The sequence below is a fragment of the Ranitomeya variabilis genome, chromosome 2 (genome assembly GCF_051348905.1).
Source record: "Ranitomeya variabilis isolate aRanVar5 chromosome 2, aRanVar5.hap1, whole genome shotgun sequence".
Taxonomy (NCBI): domain Eukaryota; kingdom Metazoa; phylum Chordata; class Amphibia; order Anura; family Dendrobatidae; genus Ranitomeya; species Ranitomeya variabilis.
Genome location: NC_135233.1, coordinates 1074648897 through 1074672493, shown reverse-complemented (window position 1 = coordinate 1074672493; position 23597 = coordinate 1074648897). Strand labels below are relative to the sequence as shown.

The 23597-nt window shown below is 41.5% G+C and overlaps 1 protein-coding gene across 1 annotated transcript in view; it reads left to right on the top strand.

Annotated features, from left to right (window-relative positions):
* Positions 1–23597, top strand: part of LOC143808691 (cytochrome P450 2K1-like) — a 1051026-nt gene that overhangs the window by 766445 nt on the left and 260984 nt on the right. The window contains exons 3-5 of the mRNA XM_077291609.1: positions 12773–12935; positions 15218–15367; positions 20175–20335. Coding sequence (XP_077147724.1) covers positions 12773–12935; positions 15218–15367; positions 20175–20335 — 474 coding nt within the window. The remainder of the gene's footprint in view (positions 1–12772; positions 12936–15217; positions 15368–20174; positions 20336–23597) is intronic.

The following is a 23597-nucleotide window of genomic DNA, read 5'->3' as shown; positions in this document are numbered from 1 at the left end:
GGACGTTGTATCTTGATTTTTCCAGAGCATTTGATACCATGCCACACAAGTGGTTGGTACACAAAATGAGAATGCTGGGTCTGGAGGACAAAGTGTGTAAATGGGTAAGTATCTGGCGATAGAAAGCAGAGGGTGGTTACTAATGGTATATTCTCTAACTGGGTCGCTGTGACCAGTGAAGTACAACAGGGGTCGATGTTGGGACCTATTCTCTTCAACACATTTATTAAGGATCTGGTAGAAAGTTTACACAGGATCCTAGTTAATGGTAAATCTAAATGGAGCAGCAGGGGCCAGGCAGCGGCTGCCAAGGCAAATCATGGCATGCATTAAAAAAGTTCTGGATACACATGATGAGAGCATTATACTGCCTCTCTACCAATCCCTGGTTGGACCGCACATGAAGTACTGTGTACAGTTTTGGGCACCGGTGATCAGGAAGGATATAATGGAACTAGAGCGAGTACAAAGGAGGGCAACAAAATTAATAAAGGGGATGGGGGAACTAAAATACCCAGAGAGATTAGCAAAATTTGGATTATTTAGTCTAGAAAAAAGACAACTGAGGGGTGATCTAATAACCATGTATAAGTATATAAGGGGACAATACAAATATCTCTCCGATGATCTGTTTATACTAAAGAATGTGATGGTCACAAGGGGGCATTCTCTGCATCTTCAGGAGAGAAGGTTTTTCCACCAACATAGAAGAAGATTCTTTACTGTTAGGGCAGTGAGAATCTGGAATTCCTTGCCTGAGGAGGTGATGATGGCGAACTCAGTCGAGGGGTTCAAGAGAGTCCTGGATGGCATCCTGGAGCGTGTAATGGGGGCCAGGGTGGTAGCCATACCCTGGATGGCATCCTGGAGCGTGTAATGGGGGCCAGGGTGGTAGCCATACCGAGGGATTGCTGCTGCTTCCTCATCACACCCCGACGCTCCGCTACAGAAATATCATGTCCATTTTGTGGTGTGCTGTGTGTGTCACGTGTTTCACCCACCTGTGGGTCAGACTCTTTCACAGCATACAGGGCTCCAATCCGTCGCAGACACACACAAATGTCCTCAAAGTCCGAGTTCATTTTCAATAAAACTTTACTTAACTCGTGCATCTTCATAACAGTTACAGTCCATCCATTTTCCCAATACACGAGTAATCCATCTCCTGCATTTTCCCTGGTCTGCTCCCTTAGCTTTTCTTCCTGCACCGTGGCTCCCAGGCCCGCAGCTTCCTGAACCATCCAGCTAGCTGATACTGAGTGCTCCCCGTCCACTTTCCCCATGTTGGGTAAAAATTCAGGTTGCCTCTGCAATTCCTGTTCGGACCATAAGTCCCAGACGTCACGGGAGGTAACCCACAGACTAGCCACCGACCCTTCCATGCTGCCTCGCTCTCTTAACTCTACACTGTTGCTCTGTTCAGCTTTCTGTCACAACTCCTTCTAGAACAATTCTCCTCACACAGCTTTAGCTCCTCCCACTACCTGAAAATTACCTCAGGAAGGCACTCTCCCTGCCACTACACTGGCTCCGCCCCCTTTCTCAACTGTCACTACTCTGACTGAAACCAGTTCTCAACACAATCTAATCTCCTACTCTACAGTGCCCCCTTAACACGAACCCACAACTACACTGCCATAACCCTTACCAGTGCTGACCTACCACTGCCACTGACTGTCCCTATTCCTGTCCCTAACACACAGATATCAGAACAGTGTCAGCCATTATCATATTAAACAGTGTCAACTATCATAAACTACACAGGGCACACAGCAAACACAAAACATACCCAGTTTCATTAGGTAGGCATGCACAGGAATGCAGGGCTCAAACCAGCTGCCTGCACACCCCCTTACATACCTCCCTCCTAAAACCATGGTCGTCCCCGACCATATGGTACCGGTAGGGTATACACATCACAATAAGTACAATGTAATGGCATCTTATTAAAACATCAATAACTTCAACAATTATTATACATTACAACAAAAGAACTTTGCTCCAGTCCACCACGTTTGACCCGTTTCAGGTCAGGACTGGCACCGATCCCACTTACTTGGGACCCCGGAGCAAACAGTTCAGTTTTTTTAACAGTATGGCCCAACTTTGGCCAACAGTTCTCACCAGCTCACTATCACGTGAGCACAATCCTGGCATAACCCAGCTCGACCCTCAGGTTGTCCAGACACCAATATAGATCCATTTGACCCCGGTCTCCGCTCCCTGAGACCCGGACAGACAGACAGTTCTCCATAGGACTCTCCAGGTCCACTGACCAGTCCTAAACTGACATGAATGTCCACACTCTTCTTCATGGCCCACATGGCCAAATTACTACAGCTCCAACCATTCAGGAGCATGCAGTCCATTCTCTTCTGACCTGGCTCACTCATCAGGTCATCCTGCATATGTTTCCTCTCCCTCCCTCCTATTTCCAGACCACTGTCCTTTTAAAACATGTGTGCTGCTCAGTTTACCTCCTGCAAACAAAATTTAAAACATCGACATTTCACAGATCTTATCAGTCTCTGGAGCAGCCACACACAGTTCAGCAACAGTCCATAGGGCACCATCTCTTCATAAGGTCTGTGTCCTGCAATCTAGCAGAAGTGGCGCAACAGGCGCAACAAAACTTGGAGTGGGGAAAACAGTTCAAAACAATTCTTTAACTACAGCCATTCTCACCGCAATGTCTTCTGGGCTCCTGCCCACGGGACACAGAACAGTCCCTCACAGCATTACAGGGCTCTTGCCCTCAGGGACGCAGAACAGTTCAACTAGCACAACTTTCTGATCCGGGATGCAGTTACAGTTACTTTCCCCACTTATCATCAAAGGGGATACCGGAGGAGCATCCACTAGCCTCTGCTCCACTTCCCCTCCAGTCCCGTATATCATCTAAAGGGCTCCATGCCCGTGCTCCAGTGGTCACCGGTGACTCCAGAGCTGCTGCTGATGGATCATCTTTCCATTCTCCAGGAATCTGCTGCTGGGGATTAGGTTTCTTTTTCTTTCGCTGCGCCCACCGCGGGCGTGCACCGCTCACAGGGGGATCTACCCTGGCCTCAGGCCACAGTCTCTGCCCAACAGATTTTCGTGCCATTTTCAGTTTAAAATGTCCACGATGAACGGAGCTATTTCCTGCTTCTGCACCATCATCCGCCATTTTAAAGTCTTTAACGGCCACCATCTTTGTCTTTTCAGGGGTTTCTCTATTTTCCAAACGCAAGACATCTGGATCCTGCCGACTACGCCACTTTGTAACGGGGGCCAGGGTGGTAGCCATACCGAGGGATTGCTGCTGCTTCCTCATCACACCCCGACGCTCCGCTACAGAAATATCATGTCCATTTTGTGGTGTGCTGTGTGTGTCACGTGTTTCACCCACCTGTGGGTCAGACTCCTTCACAGCATACAGGGCTCCAATCCGTCGCAGACACACACAAATGTCCTCAAAGTCCGAGTTCATTTTCAATAAAACTTTACTTAACTCGTGCATCTTCATAACAGTTACAGTCCATCCATTTTCCCAATACATGAGTAATCCATCTCCTGCATTTTCCCTGGTCTGCTCCCTTAGCTTTTCTTCCTGCACCATTGCTCCCAGGCCCGCAGCTTCCTGAACCATCCAGCTAGCTGATACTGAGTGCTCCCCGTCCACTTTCCCCATGTTGGGTAAAAATTCAGGTTACCTCTGCAATTCCTGTTCGGACCGTAAGTCCCAGACGTCACGGGAGGTAACCCACAGACTAGCCACCGACCCTTCCATGCTGCCTCGCTCTCTTAACTCTACACTGTTGCTCTGTTCAGCTTTCTGTCACAACTCCTTCTAGAACAATTCTCCTCACACAGCTTTAGCTCCTCCCACTACCTGAAAATTACCTCAGGAAGGCACTCTCCCTGCCACTACACTGGCTCCGCCCCCTTTCTCAACTGTCACTACTCTGACTGAAACCAGTTCTCCACACAATCTAATCTCCTACTCTACAGTGCCCCCTTAACACTAACCCACAACTACACTGCCATAACCCTTACCAGTGCTGACCTACCACTGCCACTGACTGTCCCTATTCCTGTCCCTAACACACAGATATCAGAACAGTGTCAGCCATTATCATATTAAACAGTGTCAACTATCATAAACTACACAGGGCACACAGCAAACACAAAAAGTACCCAGTTTCATTAGGTAGGCATGCACAGGAATGCAGGTGCATTGCCTACTGCCGCGAGTGTGTTGCCTGAGCTGGATTTCAGTTTGGCAGGTGCAATCATAATGGATAGGCACACACGGCTGTCAGCGGAAAGTTCAGACAGGCTGACTCTTCTAAAATTGAACAAGGGCTGAATTTCCTGTGACTTTGTAATCCCTATGGATGACAGCAACGTTATGTAAATGTAGGCCAAATGTGTTTTCTTCTTGGAAGTTGTCTTAACGTCCATCCCTTACCATCAAAACCATTTTGTTCAGGAAATCAACTCCTCCTCTTCCTCTTCCTGCTTCTGCAACAAGTACTTAGTGTTCATCTATGTATACCCCATGTGGGTATTGTTTTGTACTTTTTGAAACCTTTCCACATTGTGCAAGGGAGAAACTTGTACTCTCTATCCCTACGTCTTGTAATAACTGCTTAGTGTAATGTGCTTAGAGATGAGCGAATATGTTCGGAAAGCGATCGCCAAAATATTTTTTGGCATGAATGTGGTACATTTGGATTCATGATCGGTAACACAAGCATTTTTCTTAAAATCGGAAAAAGTCGGTAACATTTGGTAAAAGTTAGAATAAAAGCCGGCAATTCATGTGCCACGTTCAGTAAAATCACAGCATGACATATTAGAATAAAATAGAAAGAATAGATTTATACAAATAGAATACATAGATTTATAGATGTCAGTGACACACACACATACATGTATATATGCATATAATGTATATTATATGTACAGTATATATTACATACAGTAGATAGGTAGAAGAAAAGCAGGCAATTCATCTGCTGTGTACTGTAAAATCACTGCAGGAGCAGACAGGATAGAGGAGATGGATTACATACAGTAAATACAAATACAATAGATTAATATACAGATGTCAGTGACAAATACAATTAGTACAGTGTGTGAGCAGCTTACTGTACATGTATTTAATTAATAAAAAATAATTTTTCTGAAAAAATTACATGGGCTTCCGCAGAGTTTTTGCAAATAGCAGAGAGAAAGCAAATGGGGGGACTCATTTTATAGCCTGGAAGGGGTTAATACCCATGGAGCTTCCCAGGCTATTAATATCAGCCCACAACTGTATACTTAGTCTTTTTCGGCAATTAAAATGGGAGACTCTAAAAAAAAGACAGGGTCCTCCTATAATGTATAACCAGCAAAGGCTATGCAGACAGCTAGGGCTGATATTAATAGCCTAGGAAGGGGCCATGGATACTGCCCCCAGGCTAAAAACATTAATTCTCAGCCGCCCCAAAAAAGGCGCATCTCTAAGATGCGTCAGTTCTGGCAATTAACCTTGCTCTTCCCACTTGCCCTGTAGTGGTGGCAAGTGGGGTGATAGTGGGGGGTTGATGTCACCTTTGTATTGTCAGGTGACAGCTAACCCCGAGGTTAGTAATGGAAAATTGTCAATAAGATGCCCCCATTACTAACCCCATAATCATATTGTATGAAAACACAGAGACCTAGAAAAAAGTCCTTTTATTGAAAGAACGACACAGTCTCCTTTAATATTCTTAATTAAATCATACTAACGACCTCACCCATACCCCCGATGCCCTTGTGATCTGCAAATGAGTTAAAAAACAAACAACAATATTCCTCATCTTTCCACAGAGATGCTGATAATCCATTTGCCCTATGATGGGCATAGCTAAGCTACATCTAAATGGCAGGCTGCATGGTTACAAGATGCAAACATGCAGCCTATCCTCCAGCAGAGACACAAAGCAGCATCTGCTACTGCTGCTCAGTATCTCGCGATGAACTTGTAGGACCTGTCTGACATCATCGCGAAAGTGAGAAAGCTCTCACACTCCCGGTGCATTCAGAAAGGTCTTGTGAGTTCACAGCCAATTAACTCACTTCACTATTCTGACATTAGCATTTGTGCCATTAGAAATTTTCCCATGATGCTCATGCTAATGTCAAAACGGTATGGGAGAAGTCAGTGTCCATATGTCTGTTTGTGTAATACTTGTGTCACACGTGTGGAAACCGTATGCCACCCATGTGCTGCATCAGTTACACATGGTGAGTTACAGGGAAGCAGCAATACAGTAAGAGCTGTTCCCCGGTGCTGGGTGCTGAAGACCACTCTCATCATTCTCCCCTGCTCTGCAGATGTTCAGCACGAGCAGGGGAGAATGATGAGAGTTGTATTCAAGTGATAACAATGACAGCAAACGGCAGCTTAAGGGACTATTACTCCCATCAGCCTACACCTGCGGCTGCTAATAACAGTGACAGAAAAAGTGGCTGATGGGAGTATTCATCAGTCGCCATCTGCACTATAAATAAAAAACATAAAAAAACTGTATGGGTTCACTTGTATTTTTGGTAATCAGCCAGGCAAAACTCACAGCTGGAGGCTTCAATCCTCATCTGTCAGCTTAAGCAAGGCTAATTATGAAGAATAAAGGGATCCCCTCTCCGGATTTTTTAATTATTTATATAAATAATTAAAAAACGGCATGGTGTCCACCCATTTTTGAAAGCAAACCTTGTTAAAGCAGACAGCTGGGGACTGACATTGCGCCATGGATGTAGGCCCCCCAGCCTAAAATAGCAACATGCAGCTGCTAAGAAAAGGTGCATCTATTAGATACACCAATTCTGGTGCTTTGCCCAGCTCTTCCCACTTGTCCTGTAGAGGTGGTAAGTGGGGTTCATATTTGTGGGGTTGATGTCACCTTTATTTTTTCAGGTGACATCAAGCCCACGGCTTAGTAATGGATAGGTATCTCTAAGACACCCATCATTACTAATACTATAGCTAGTTATATAGTAAATAAAGACACAGTCAGTAAAGTCCTTTATTAGAAATAAGACTAAACACAGTTTAGCTTTTTAATTTAAAAATAACAAAGACTGTTATACTCATCTTATGCCTAATTCCACCAAAGCCCTCCTTCTCCTGTAATAAAACTAAATTGAAAAGCAAAAATATCCCTCACCTGTCGTTCATTATGTCCCACGCCGTAATGCATGTCTGGGAGATTATTACTCTTCCACGTGGACGATGTCCAGGCTGAGAACCAATGGTGACTGAGTTACCTCCGGTCACTGACGCTGAGCTTGCAGCAATTCAGTCACCAGTGGTTCTCAGCCTGGATGGTCGCATCTTGGCACCTTCCAGGTTGAAAACTATTAATCCCACAGACATGGATTATGGCATGGGACAGAACGACCGACAAGAGAGGGATATTGTTGTTTTTTTATTTTAGTTTTATTACAGAAGAACAATGGCTTTGTTTGTTGTTTTTAAGTAAAATGGAAAACTGTTTTTAGTCATATTTCTAATAAAGAACTTTATTTTGCCTGTGTCTTTATATACCATGCAACTATAGGATTAGTAATGGATAGGTGTCTTATAGAAGCATCTCCATTAGTAATTTGTGGGCTTGATGTCACCGGACAACAGAAAAGTGACAACAACCCCACTAATATGAACCCCACTGGCCACTGCTACAGGGCAAATGCGAAGAGCCGGACAAAGCGCCAGAATTGGTGCATCTAATAGATGTGCCTTTTCTGGACAGCTGCGGGCTGCTATTTTTAGTCTGAGGGGATCAATATCTATGGCCCTTACCAGCCTGAGAATACCAGTCTGCTTTAGCAGGGCTGGTTGTCAGAAATGGGGGAACAACATGCCAGATTTTTAAATTAATTATTTAAACATTTTAAAAATATGATGTTGGAACTCCTTTATTCTTGATAACCAGCCTTGCTGAAGCTGACTGCCGAGGGTTGCAGCCCCCAGCTGTGAGTTTTTTGTTGTCAAAAATAAAGGAGTACCCATTTTTTTTAAAACTTATTTAAACCGCAGGAGAAGCTGATGAATACTCCAATATGCTGCTCCTGCTCTCATATTTATTAGTGGCAGCAGGTGTCAGCTGATTGGAGCTATAGTCCCATCAGATAATACCAGTGATCGGAGGTAAACTTTATACCTCTGATCACAGCTGAGCGCTCACGCTGTCTTTTGACACCATGGGAACCGTGGCTCTCTGACCGGTGAGGATGATTTCACTGCCGATCAGAAGCTTTTATACTGTGTGTTCGACTATATTCAGTGATTAAATCGTCAATGAAATCTGAAAATATTGCAAATTCGGCGTTCGTAAGCCGAACCAAATATTTAAATATTTGCTCACCTCTAATTGTGATGTCCACATCATGGCATCTTTCAGCTGGTCTGAGAGAGACCCCTTGGCTAGTTTTTTGAAAACTTCACACATTGTGCAATGGTGAAACTTGTACTCTCTATCTCTACTACTTGTAATAGCTGCAAAATGTATTGTGAGGTCCCTATCATGGTCTTTTTCAGCATGTATGATGCAGCCTCCTTTGTGTAATGTTTGGCAACCTTCGTACATTTTGTAATGTTCACATTTCTACTCTCTAGCTCTACATCTTGTAATGACTGCAAAGTGTATTGTGATGTCCCCATCACAGCAACTTTCAGCGTGTATGATACAGACACCTTGGGTAATTTTTGGAGAAATTTGCACACTGTGCTGTCGTGAAACTAGTACTCCCTATCTCTACCTATTGTAATAACTGTAAAATGTATTGTGATGACCCAATCACGGTCTCTTTCAGCGTGTATGATATAGACACCTTGGGGTAATTTTGGAAACTTATGTACATTGTGCAATGGTCAAATTTCTGCTCTCAATCTCTATATATTCTATGTTATATATTTTTTATTGTGTTTCCCTTCTCACGGTCTCTTTAAGTGTTTATCTGGTAGCCTGATGTAGTTTTTTGGGTCTGCACTTGGACAATTTGGAACATAATTGCATTAATATGCTCCACACAGTTCTTCAGGTTTCAGCCTTACACAGAATAATAATATGAATAATGAAACATGCTCTATATATAGTTCAAAAATCTTAACCACACATCCCTTTATAAAGAGAAATTTGCTATACTGTACCCCCATTAACATATGCCATATACTTCTCATATACCTATCACCCCAGTAGGTGGGCAGAACATCTGGGTACAAAATATGTGTCTAATGGTGAAACCACTGGCCCTTCCCCTGTGTTTGGTCATTCCCACTCTGTTCTCCAGGAAGGAGCTGCTGAGGCCTCCTGTCCACAACCTGCAGTTGCACAGACACAACAGTGAGCATTGAGCAACCATTTTGATTTTGTTGTCCTAGCGCAGCGTTCAGTTGCCACTTGTCAGCATAAACATCCGTTCACAATTTGTTAGTTAGATAAGGCATGCATAACACTTTACATTGTCCAATGCTGGACAAAGACCTTTGCTAACTTTTCCAGGCACCTAAACGAGACTTCTGTCTCTTTATTGAACAGTTGCTTCTCTTACATTTTTTGAAATTGGGTCCTTACAGAAGAATGGTGGTGGAGAATTGGCCAGTTTCTGTATATTTTAAGCACAATTCAAAATCAAAAGCACAATTATTCAGGCCTCAGCCTTACACATATTGAAACATGTCCATTGCCGCGCTAAGGCCTTTACCTGAGCTCTGTAGTACGGCCTGTATTCTGAGTAATACACTCCACAGAGCTCGACACTCTGGGATATATTCTGTAATTACTCCATTGTTGCTCAAAACCTTGCCACAGATACATTCTGCCTAGTTGGGTAGTTTCAAGAAGAAGTGCTTGGTCTAGTGCAGATTGGAAAATGGCGCTCCTGTCTCTTTCCCTTGAGGAGGCTGCACCAGGTAAAATGAGGCTTGTACATGTTCCTGACATTGGTTTCAGGCCTGACAGACTGAGCACAATGCAGGCCCTCTCTTGCATACACTGTATTCCAATTTTAATTCTAATGCTTTTGGAGTCTGGTAGAATCCATTTTCCTGACATTCATCATACAGCTTCTCCAACTCCTGTATTATATTTACCTTACAGCGGCTTCACCCGCCATAACAGTGGTTCCATTGGAATCCGTTGGCAAAAATGAACCGTGGAGCTCACAGAACTCAGGTTTCACAGCACATGGTGGCACTTTGCTAATTGTCCGCGAGGGCCGCATACATGTCGGTGGAAATGGTGGTGGTAGAGAGCAAAGCCCAAAATTCTAATGACCATGTTTGAAATGGCATTGTAACTATCTGGCTTGAGGGAAGGACATCTCAAATGTTAAAGCAAACAATAAAGCCAAATCTGTTTAGTAAAATGGCGACGTGGAAAAAAGTCAAAACACCAGAATTACAATTTTTGGTCACTGCAACATTGCAGTAAATTCAATAAGAGAGAATCAAAATATTGTATCTACACCAAAATAATACCAATAAAATTGTCAGCTCATGGAGCAAAAAATAAGACTTCACCCAGCTCAAGATCCCAAAAAATAAAAATGTCTCGGAAAATGGCAACAGTAGTGATTTTTTCCCCCACTGATATAAAAAGAAAATTATACATGTTTGGTGTCTATGTACATGTACTGATGTGGAAGATCATATTGCTGGGTAAGTTTTACTGTGTAGTGAACATGGTAAATAAAAAAATAACAGTTGTGGAATTGCACTTTTTTTTGCAATTTCAATGCACTTGGAATATTTTTGCTGCTTTTCAGTGCATCACCTGATGAAATAAAAAATGTAATTTAAAAGTACAATTCATCCCGCAAAAACAAGCCCTCATATTGCTATGGGGAAGGAAAAATTATAAAGTTATGAAGAAGGAAAGGAAGACAAAAAAATTGAAAAATATCCCAGGAGTCAAAGGTTTAAACAAAGTGCAAATGATAAATTGGGCTCATAGTCTATGAAATTACCATATACACACCCTATAGCAGGAATAATATGGGCTATTCATCCACAAATCCTAATACTTATAGACTTTTCATATAAGCAAGTGGTTAAAAAAGTCATTTCTTGGATATCAGTTCAGATATGTTGTACAGAAAGATAGAAGAAAAGCTGGCAATTAGTAATGAGAGAGCACTAAAATGCTCGGGTCGAGCAGTTTGGAATACTCGGGTACTCAACCTGAGCAACGAGCCCAATGTAAGTCTATGGAAGTATTTTTACCGCGGTCCCCCCAGGGGTCCTTTTAAGGTGTAAAAACATCTGAAAATGATGGAAACACTGCTCAAGTGACATAGGGACATCATGGGGATTGCCTCTGGAAGCATTCCTGACACATAGTTCACAGCTTTAATCAATTTTTTCTGAGATTCATGCCATTTTTCCGGGTGGTACAAAAAACACACTAAAATGAAACCAAAATGGAAATGGGAAATATGTTAACGTACATACTTTGCAGGTTAATGACTTGCCTATAAGGCCAAATAATTAACCCCAGACTCCTTTATTGAGTGTGTCTTGATAAGTGCCAATAATTTCCATCTGTTGTCTATTCCATTTGCACAACAGCATGTGAAATTGATTGTCAATCAGTGTTGCTTCCTAAGTGGACAGTTTGATTCCACAGAAGTTTGATTTACTTGTAGTTATATTCTGTTGTTTAAGTGTTCCCTTTATTTTTTTGAGTTTTGAAGAATAATTCATTTTAAAACGATGTGTAAGTGACAGAGAAATGCTTTATGTAAAAGCTCCTGTTAAAATATCATTGCACACGGATTGCATACGGATGTCATATGGATGTTGTGTTTAAAAATTGCATTGTACTCGCATGACACTAGCATAGCACTCGTCCATTTTGTCTATGTGGAAATTGGAACTTTTTTCTAACAAGTCGGCATGAGCCCTAAGGCCGGCATCAGACGAGTGTATGGCATCCGATGTAAGAGCATCGGATGTGATATGCTAATGACCCGCGGCTCCTGCTCTGCTGCAAGCAGGAGCCAAGTGTCATGCATCTCTACTCCGAGCTTCTCGCACAGAGAGGATCAGAGCACAGCTGTGGATGAGAAGTAGAAATGAATTTATCCATCTCCTCCATTGCCGGGGTCAGCGTATATCGCACAACACTCTGATGATATCCGAGTGATGTGCGTTGTCTCACTCCCACCCATAGGCTTGTATGGGTGCAAGTGAGCCGAGACTCAGCCGAGTGTCGGTGACAATCCCAACATGCTGCGATTTCACTCTCACACTGAAAACGGCTGAGAAAAAATAAGGTGATGTGAGCTTCCCCATAGATGAATACTAGTCTGAGTGCTATGTGATTTTTTATCTCATAGCACTCATCCGTATACTATGTTAGTGTTACTCCGGCCTAAGAATGAGTATCATTTGGTAATTGATGATCCTGTTAATTACATGGTTACAGCAATCCAAAATGTATCCGGCTGAGAGTATAATACCAGCGTAACAAACCATTTTTTAAACCACTGAAATGTATGTAAAAAAAAACCAATATTTTTGGGATCTATGTAATCGTACTGATCTTCAGATTCAAGTTAGGCCTCTTGGAGACGAGAAGAAAAAAGTAAAAGCACAAAACTTAAAATTGGCCCAGATGGCAAGAGGTTAAAGTTCATTAAGATAAATTCAGAAAACATATATAATAAATTCTGCTCGTCTATTAGAATATGTTCAACATAAAAATCAGGTAACATATCATCAAGAAATTAACTGAAAAATACTCATTTCATTTTTCAGCTATCTAAGAAGTATGGACCCGTGTACACCTTACAATTAGGAGTTGAGAAAGTTGTTGTCATATGTGGGTACGAGGCTGTAAAAGACGCCCTTGTCAATCATGCAGATGAATTTTCAGGAAGACCTAAAGTGCCATTGCTTGACGAAATGTACAAAGGACACGGTAAAGTTCATACAATTTCCAATGATTGGTGGATGGATTGATTTTGCTTTACACGTTAATTTCCTTTGTGAATAGATTGTCTGGTCAGGAAATCTTGTGGGTCCCTAAAGTTAAGTTGATCTCATGTGGGCACCAGATCTATCCTCCAAGACTAGCTTACGATAACAACAATATACTACAACTGTCTGTCTTGGTTCTGAAATGGTAACATCAACTCCTACTTTACATGTTGAACCACAATTTAGAATTTTTATATAATCTTCTGAAGGCACACTACTTGGCCTCATCATGAATTTGACAAGCAGGTGTCACCATGGCCTTCATCTCCTTATACCACCTAAGCTCCAGACAGTTCGTTAGACCTGGTTGAAATGGAAATGAAAGCGGCAAGAGTTAAAACATTTTTGGGCAGGCTTGTGATTGCAAAATATTTGTGAATTTTCATAACTTTTTATGTCAGAATTATGGCAAAAGCGCTTTGAAGAATTCAGGCCCTAATCCCTCCCTCTTTTTCCTCCTGTCCCAAGATTAGATGAACAATATAAGTTTACTCTTGGACAGTTAAAAAAAAGTCATAAAGTGGTCAAGACCTTAGCAAATATACATGAAAGTCGTAATTCCATGGCAGACTATAGTGAGGCTTAAATGTATCCCATTAATAGAGATGCAAGTGTGGGAAATTAGAAACAATATTGGAAAACAGTGAGTTTTAGGGAAGAGTCAGACAGCTGTATACTACAATGTTAATGGGAATTGCAATGGAATGCTCAGACAGGTTCTCCTGGCCAAGCGTGGCAGCTTCATAGAATGCATGCTGTCATGATCAGATTAGGAGGGCCGACGATCAGTCCGAGCATTATGTTGCAATCCCCTTCTGAGTTAGACAGTTATCTGACTCTTCACTAAAGGCCCCGTCTCACATAGCGATTTGCCAACGATCACGACCAGCGATACGACCTGGCCGTGATCGTTGGTAAGTCGCTGTGTGGTCGCTGGGGAGCTGTCACACAGACCGCTCTCCAGCGACCAACGATCAGGGGAACGACTTCGGCATCATTGAAACTGTCTTCAACGATGCCGAAGTCCCCCTGCAGCACCCGGGTAACCAGGGTAAACATCGGGTTACTAAGCGCAGGGCCGCGCTTAGTAACCCGATGTTTACCCTGGTTACCAAAAAAAACAAACAGTACATACTCGCCTTTCGGTGTCCGTCAGGTCCCTTGCCATCTGCTTCCTGCTCTGACTGAGATCCGGCCGTACAGTGAGAGCAGAGCGCAGCGGTGACGTCACTGCTGTGCTCTCACTTCTCACTGTACGGCCGGCAGTCAGTGAGAGCAGGAAGCAGACGGCAAGGGACCTGACGGACATCAGAAGGCGAGTATGTATTGTTTTTTTTTTTTTACATTTACGCTGGTAACCAGGGTAAACATCGGGTTACTAAGCGCGGCCCTGCGCTTAGTAACCCGATGTTAACCCTGGTTACCAGTGAAGACATCGCTGGATCGGTGTCACACACACCGATTCAGCGATGTCAGCGGGGCCTCAACGACCAAAAAAAGGTCCAGGCCATTCCGACACGACCAGCGATCTCGCAGCAGGGGCCTGATCGCTGGTACGTGTCACACATAGCGAGATCGCTATGGAGGTCGCTGTTGCGTCACAAAACTTGTGACTCAGAAGCGATCTCGCTAGCGATCTCGCTATGTGAGACGGGGCCTATAGACTGGCAAATCTCTTGACAGCCAAATGAATTCATAACTACTCAACTAGACCTCACACCTACTCAAAGATCTTTTCTGGCAGGTTTGTACAAGAACCTACATGAAGATTTGTGGCCTGATCAATTGGCATGTGTTTGTTCTCTGGTTTTATTCCATTCTCATTTCTTGATCTACCGTTTACTTTAAGTTCTTGTTCAACTGGTTCATATTACAGTGACCTAATTTCCATATCTCCTCATACTTCCCAACTTCTGCCAAAAATGTAAATTTACTGACCAGAGAGAAAGGAAACATATTATACTGTAGGGTAAAACACTGATTGGGTCTGCAAGAGATATAATTTAGAAATGTTGCACACCTTAAGTCACTCACATAGGACTTTCTGAAAAACAGTCTAACATTAAGTAGACACTGGTTTGTTAATCATCACAAAATATTTTTCGACGCATTAGAAATTTTGCCTTTTGGGTCTTTAAGATGTTCTGAGTTAACCAGTAGATATAAAGTATTGGTTGCCATCTTGCTTCTCTCATCCTCCCTTCTTATATAATGTGTCCTCAGGAATTATTTTTTCTTCCAATGATAAGTGGAGAGCAATGAGGCGGTTTACTCTGTCAACACTTCGAGATTTTGGAATGGGCAAGGAAGCCATCGAAAACAAGATTTCTGAAGAATCAGATTTTTTGGTGCAAAAATTCAGATCTTACAAAGGTTGGTGAATGGATCCATTACATTTTCTTTGTGCATAGCTTCAAGAAAAGAACTTACTATGTAATGAGCCCATCAGAGGAGATAATTCTGAAGGTCCACAAAAAACAGAACCCTATTAGCCTTGAGTGGTTATTAAAGATGAGCAAATCTCTTGAAAGTCTTTTTAATCAAATTCACTCAAATTTGGCAAATTAGGAGATTGTTTGTTCCAAATTTAAACTGTCCTGATTGCTGTTAGGACAGGGAAAAGAAAAATCTTTATACTCTCCTTTCCTCACCTTTTCTGCCGCCTCTGACAAAGCTCCGAACCTCTTTCCACTGGTCACGAAAGCCACTGCATTCCATCACCGAGGCCAATGTGATAACTGTCATTGGTCTTATGTGGTCACAGGGTAGGGGTGAAGTGATGCACATCATGATCAGAACATATGAAGCTGTAATGGAGACCCCACCCACAGGAAAAAAGAAGACCGAAATGAAAGATAGGAGCGGGCAGAACAGATGAAAGGGAATAAAGTCTTAAAGAATTTTAACCGTGTCACACACCACTCCTGGCACTTTAACCCCCTAAATGCTGCGATTAAAAGCAAACGCAGCATTCTGGGAGCTGGCAGATGGCTGACAGACCCTCCACAATTGGATTGGAGACCCTATGTCCCGATCGTTGCCATGGTGACCTGATGCTGTGATGAAGACATCTGGGTCACCAGAGCTAGTAAACTTGCTGATCAAGCGCAGTGCATGATCGGCAACTTTCTCTGTCAGTGCAGTCAGCTGCTGCATCCCCATACCGTACAAGGGATCAGCCTGCAAAAAATGATAGTTCCATATTAGGACAAGGTAAAAAAAAATAACAAAAAATGTATTTTTTAAATAATTTTAAAAATACTTTTAAAAATATGAAATATAATAACAAAAACAAACGATATTGTGTATATATAAATAAATAATTGTAAGGAAAAAAAATCAACTATAAAAGTACACATATTTGGTATCGCCACATCCACAACAACTTGACCTATAAAACTGTCCAACTACTTAACCGTTTTATTGAACATTTTAAAAAATAAACAAAAGACAAGGCAAAAAACAATTCTTTATCATCATACCGCTGAATAAAAAGTGGAAATAAGAAGGCGATCAAAAAGACGGATATAAATAAACCTGGTACCACTGAAAATGACATCTTGTCCCACAAGCCATCATACAACTCCAAACTGGAAAAATAAAAAAAATTATAGCTCTCAGAATGAAACGATGCAAAAATAATTATTTTTTCTATGAAATACTTTTTATTGTGTAAAACTCATAAAAAAATATAAATGTGGTATTGCTGTAATCATACTGACATGAAGAATAAAGCTGCCTTATCAATTTTACCACACACAGGATGGCATGATCCCCCCCCAATTTTTTTTTTCCTGAACTGCTGTTTTTTGTTCATTCTGCCTCCCAAAAATTGGAATAGAAAGCAATTAAAATGTCATGTCCCCGAAAATCATACCAATAAAAATGTCAACTCGTCCCACAAAAAAAAACAAGCCCTCAAATGACTCTGTGAGCCAAAATATGGAAAAATTATAGCTCTCAAAATGTGGTGATGCAAAAACAAATTTTTTCAATGAAAAGCATCTTTTAGTGAGTCACAGGAATAAAACACAAAAACCCGATATAAATCTGGTATCACTGTAATCGCACCGACTTGAAAAATAAAGTCGCCTAATCACTTATAGCCCACAAGGAATGACGTAAAACTAATTCTTCATCTGCTTTTGATTTTTTTATTCTGCCTCCCAAAGATCGCGGTAAGGCACGGCGCAGATTTATCCTGCGTTCTGTGCTGGGCTCTTGCAACGGGATTTCCATGTAAATCTCTGAAATATGTGATTCAGACGGAACCCCCGGCAGGAGATTCTCTATAATGAGACAAATGGAGGCACTGTGTTCGAAGTTGGACCTGTGATCCGGCGATGTCCGTTTTTTTTGGATTGCATAAAAGTGATGTCATCCACATTTTTGTGCGTTTCTGAAGAGAACACTACTTTACAGAGGCCAGACAGAGTCCAGCGTAACTCTGCTGCCTCATTGTAATGAATATATCCCTCTGGGTTTCATCTGAATCAAATCACTCAGAAATGGAGATGGAAACAAAGCAAGTGTCAGCGTAGAGCACCGGATAAATGTGATCCCTAGCATTATGTAAAATGTTCCCAATGAAAGGTTCAACTCAATCCACCAAAATGCAAGTCCTCACTCAGATCTGTCATCTCTTAATGGAAATATAGGGGGCTTTCATGTTACTTGTAGTACAAAGGCTCTGGAAAAGCGCAATGGCTCCTCACTCACCAAAAGAAATTCAGCAAATTCTGTGCTCCAAAATCCAAATGCCCCCTCCCTTCTGGGCCCCACAGTGTGACTAAACCACATATATCATCCATATTTGTCATTTCAGAAGCAATTAGAACTCTCTTAACTTACAGGTGTGTGTCTCCAGAAGCACGAGCTGGGCATAACGTACTGGTGATTGCAACGTACTGGTCACTACAGAGTACTGGTGGTCACTAAAACAGCAGATTCCAATTTTTACTTGGCAGCATTCATTGCTGCGTGTTCCTGGAAACTATGCTTGGAGAAAACCAATTGTAAAAAAACCACCCTAAAAATTAACTTTTAATAATATATTAAAAGGTGTCAATTTGACAAAAAATACTGAACGGTTCTTTTGACTGGAAAGGAGTAATGGAGGTATGATAATGGCTTAAATAGTCACAATACAAAGCATGACATATTCGTTTATCAAATAACAATTATATATCACAGAGGAATTATCTTGGGAAGATAGAAAGTGCCTAAACCTATAGTGATATCCCTTCCTTACAACAGAGGCTGGCACCCTGGGTATTGATTTGGCGCCCCCGCTCCACATCGACTGACCCTGAACAGGACTGAACAAAAGCCACGACCAGTCACCTATATGAAAAATAAAGTGCTGATAGTGGAGATGATACAACTACTCTACTGTGCTTAATCTGTACAGAGCCGTCCAGTGATATAACATTACAGAGATGGACTGACATTCGTAAACGCTCCTTATGTCTATTATCTCTTAGTAGTGTAAAGAGAGAGTTACAGTATATCACTGGTCAGAGACAAAACATGTAGATTTTTTGGACCTAATAATCATATATAATGAATAGCACAATAGACTGTTTATATATAAAGCATAATATAGAACAATAACATGCCCATGATATAGATACAAAATTAACTCAAATGGGCTATATACACATTTTAAATTACCCAAATAGCATAATAGTGTATAAACGTGTACAATATCAATAGCTCACAAGAATGTATGTTGAAGTCAGCATAAGAAAACGTGCTCAATGTATAACAGCACGCTAATTATTGAGGGGCTGGTACCCCTACCTGTATATGCATATAAATGGCCAAAACAGTATGGAGAGAAGGTATAAATGTATCAGAAGGCCGTGCCCATAATAAAGTAGACACATCCCAGCGAGGCTGATGCCCCATCCTAACTTGTTTCCCCCTATTGTAGGACCAAACAGGGGTTCATCAGGGAAAAGGTTATGGTAACTCATGGGCAGCCTCACACAATGGAGCGCTGCATGCATTGCAATCAGTTTAGGTCCTTTTTATTCAGCCCCATGGTTTGCAAATGCACCTCAAGAATCACGTGTGTGTTCTCAGCTTCCGGGACCGGAAGTCGTCGCTGGAGCGCAGAATTCACCACAGCGGTCATGTCACCGGAAGAGTATGCACCATCTCGGCTTCTGAGACCAATCGGGTATCGGTATGTTTGGGAGAAATTAAACAACAAATTTTGGGGTCCATTTTCTACTGTTACACTTGTCAAAATAGAAAAATCTGGATCTGAATTAAATTTTTTGTGAAAAAAAGTTAAAAGTTTTTTTTTCCCACATTCCAAAAATTCTTGTGAAGCACCTGAAGGGCTAACAAACTTCTTGAAAGTGGGTTTGAGCACTTTGAGGGGTGCAGTTTTTAGAATGGTATCACTTTGGGGTATTTTCTACCTATAGACCAGTAAAAGTGACTTCAAATGTGATGTGGTCCTTAAAAAAAATGGCTTTGAAATTTTGTTGGAAAAATGAAAAATCACCGGTCCACTATTAACCCTTATAACTTCCTAACAAAAAAATGTTGGTTCCAAAATTTTGCTGATGTAAATTAGGTACATTATGTGACAAATTATACTCTGTAATTTAACTTAATCCAAAGTTGGAAAATTGCAAAATTTTAAATGTTTTGCCAAACTACAGTTTTTTTCACAAGTAAATGCAAGTCATAGCAAAGAAATGTAACCACTATCATAAAGTACAATATGTCACTAAAAAACGTTCTCAGAATCACCAGGATCCGTTAAATCATTCTAGGGTTATAACCACATAAATTGACAGTGGTCAGAATTGTAAAAATTGGCCGGGTCATTAAAGTGCAAACCACCTTCGGGAGTGAAGGGTTTAATTAGTGATTCCTACCTGCCCTTTATATTTGTAGCTTTTAGCCCAGGAAAGGCATGATTGATAAATATTAGGTTTAGGGATCCATCAAAAAAGGTACATCTTATTGTGATCAAAATATGTCACATATCTAGTGTTTGCATACATCTTAGCGCTTACAGAGGAGACTGTATTCTTTTGTTTTTATGTTGTTCAGTCATCTCAGCTTGCTCCTGTTCATACTTGCTTTGTTCTGTTCAGAGCTGCTTGTGATTTTTTAGTTTTTTGCAATTATAACTCTTGTTTTCTCATTGTTTTTCCAGGTGAACCCTTCAATAACATCAAAAATCTAAATGCTGCTACAGCTAATATAATCGTCTCCATCTTACTGAGTAGGCGATTTGATTATGAAGATCCCACACTTTTAAAGCTGTTAAAGATGATTCATGAAAATTCCATATTAACTGGTTCCCCATTGGCTGTGGTGAGCAACTCAATGACGTAATGTATTTGAGAAATAGTATTTTACATAATTCACAAGATTTGTAATGTGTGATTGGTGAGGCTGCAACCCATAATTCACCCCTACTCTTAAACTTATAATTTTACAAACATATTTCTCAAGTGTGTTGTCCATTACCAGTCAAAAATGTGGAATGCTCATCAAGCAATGCTTTCCCTTATTTGCATTGGAATTTGCAACTTATAAATTCAGACTGATGGCAGCAAAGCTGCAAAGAAATACATTTGGAAAAAATAAAGAAACAAGCCAAACCAGAATTTATTTTGAACCTAAAGACCACATTTTATTCTGATGACAGCTTTACATCCTAAACAAACAGGCAGCATCATCAAGTGTTACCTGGAATGGGTTTACAACAGTATTGAAGAAGGTCCCCAGAGGTGCTTAGCACTTGTTGGCTGCTTTGCCTTCACTCTGCATCCAAGTCATCTCAAACCTAGTCAACTAGATTGAGATCAGGTGATTTGTGGAGGTTATGTCATATGTCAAAGCACTCCATCCCTCTCTCTCTTGGTCACATAGCCCTCAAATATCCTGTAAGTATGCTTTTGAGTCTTTGTCCTGTTGCAATGCTAATTTTGGTCCCAGTAAGTGTGAACCAGATAGAATGACATGTCATTGCAGAATTCTGTGGCAGCCTTGCTGGCTAAGTATGCTTGAATATGGATTAAATCATCATCCGTGTCACCAACAAAGCTCACCCATACCAACACGCTCTACACTGCTTGTGGAACACAACACATCTAGAAACCATCCAAGCAACAAAGACATGGCTGTCCATACCAAAAATCTGAAATGTTGACCCCTCAGGTTACAGAACAGATTTCCACTGATCCAATGTCCAGTGCTTGTGTTATTCTTCACAAATAAAGTCTGATCTTCTTGCTTGCAATGCACTGTAGTGGCTATTTGCAGCAATTCAATCATAAAGGCCACTTCTCAAAGTCTAATTTGGACAGTTGATGTTATCCTTATCTGAGGAGCAATCAATTTGCAGTTTCAGAGACTGGTAACTCTGATCAACTTACCCTCTGCAGAAAAGCTAATTATTTGACTTCCTTTCCTAGGGCTGTCAGCAGGATACAAATGTTTGGTTTTCATGACAGCACTTGAAGATATCTTCAAGTTTCTAGCAATTTTCTAGATTGTCTGACCTTGATGTTTTATGGTAATGATTAGAGTACAGCGAATATGTTCGGAATCGGTTGCCAAATCTGAATTAGTCATATTCGTACCATATTCTTATGCTATTCATACCAAATTTATGTTTGATGCTCGGTTCCAAACATTTTCACTTATTTATACTCCCTTTGACGCCAATGATGTTTGGCTGTGTTCAGCGAATATTGAAAAAACAATGGTAATCGGAACCGAATTTTGAAAAATTTGCTCAACTCTAGTAAAGATGGCCTGTCACATTTTGTTCAATTAAGTGGTTTTTATTCAATTCTGGTTTAGAAAAGTCATATGTAAAGGGACTGTGTACCAACATTGTCTCTGCAAAACACATCTTATTGCCGCAGATATTTTCTGAAGGCTGGGTATTCCACAAACAAACTCTAAACGAGATAGAACTTTATTCTTTGGAAGCAATTCCAGGTGACTACCTGATGAAGCAGCATCATAGAATGCCAAGGGGTTGTAAAGCTGTTATAAGAGTATAAGGGAATTACTTTGAAGTATCTAAGCTTAAAATCATATTCCACATAATATCAAAGCAAAAAACTACTGTGATACTGCACAATATAAATAATGAATGGATCCTGTTTGAGTAAAGACCGTCAACTACTAGAATTATCTAGTACACATTTTGGCCTGCCAAAAGAGATCCTGATGGACCAAGTGACTCCTTTTATGTCCAAAGTTATGAGGGAGTTGTGTAAGACTCTCCAGATTACCCATCTCTGAAAATCAGGGTACCATTTGCAGACGGATGGCCTGGTGGAGAGGTTCAGCAAAACCTTGAAATCTATGCTAAAGAAGGTCATTTAGAAGGATGGCCAAGACTGGCTTTGCCTGCTACCTTTCCTAATGTTTTCCATTAGAAAAGTCCCAAAGGCTTCTGCGGGATACTCACCAACCATTTGTTCTGCTATACAGATGACACCTTTGACACCTTCTGGACATTGCCAAGGACACCTTGGAAGTGGAAGTAACACCCCACCGAAGCATCATCAAACATGTGGCCTGGATGCAGGACAGGATCGCGAGGGTGATGCCGATTGTGAGGGAGAGCCACAAAAGGGTCTACAATTGGTCAGCAAGACTCAAACAGTTTAGCACTGGAGACCGTGTAATGGTATTGATCCCCATGGTGGAAAGTAAGTACACGGAGAAGTGACGAGGGTCATATAAGGTGGTCAACAAAGTTGATCAACGTCAACTACACGGTCCACTAACCAGGGAGAAGAAAGCCATACCAGGTGTACTGCATTGAAGAAAAAAGGAGGAATTCTCCGGAGATGAAACCAGTAAAAAAATGGAATATAAAATGTAGAAACTTCATTAGAACAGTTGCAAGGACATAAGTGCTGGTCACCACATGGGAACCTGGGTGCAACAACTGACGCAGTTCAGCTTAGAGCCTTTAATCATGGTAGTACCACATTAACCTACTCAAAGTAAGGCGAGACAGGGAACTGGAGAAACCAACATGCCTAGGGGACAATCCTGAAGCCATGATTGAGGATGTCACAGTGTCCCAAAAGCCACAGTGCTAAGATGTGCTTCGAGGAACTGGGACCTGTTTTTGGAGTTGCCAGGTTGTATGCATGTTGTGGAGCCTGAAATACTGAAGGAACTGCTTGTGAGGGTGAACCCAAAGACATATCAAATTCCTGAAGCCTGCCATGTGGTGATCTCCAAAGAAGGAGGATGATGAGACTGGGCGTCATTGAGAGCCCCATTGTCCTTGTGCCGAAACCAGATGGAGAGCGCCATTTTTGTAATGATAACAGAAAGCTGAACAAGGTGTCCAAGTTTGACTTATATATGCTGCCCCAGGTTGATGAGCTAATTAAGAAGCCAGGTATATCACAACCCTGAACCTAACAAAAAGGTACTGGCAAATTCTCATGTCCCCAAGTGCCAAGGAGAAGGCAGCCTTCTCTACACCTGACGGGTATTTTAAATACACCAGGATGCTATTTGGTCTGCAAGGTGCTACAGCTACGTTCGAGAAAGCCATGGAAGTCTCTCAAAAAAGTATGCCATAGGTTATCTG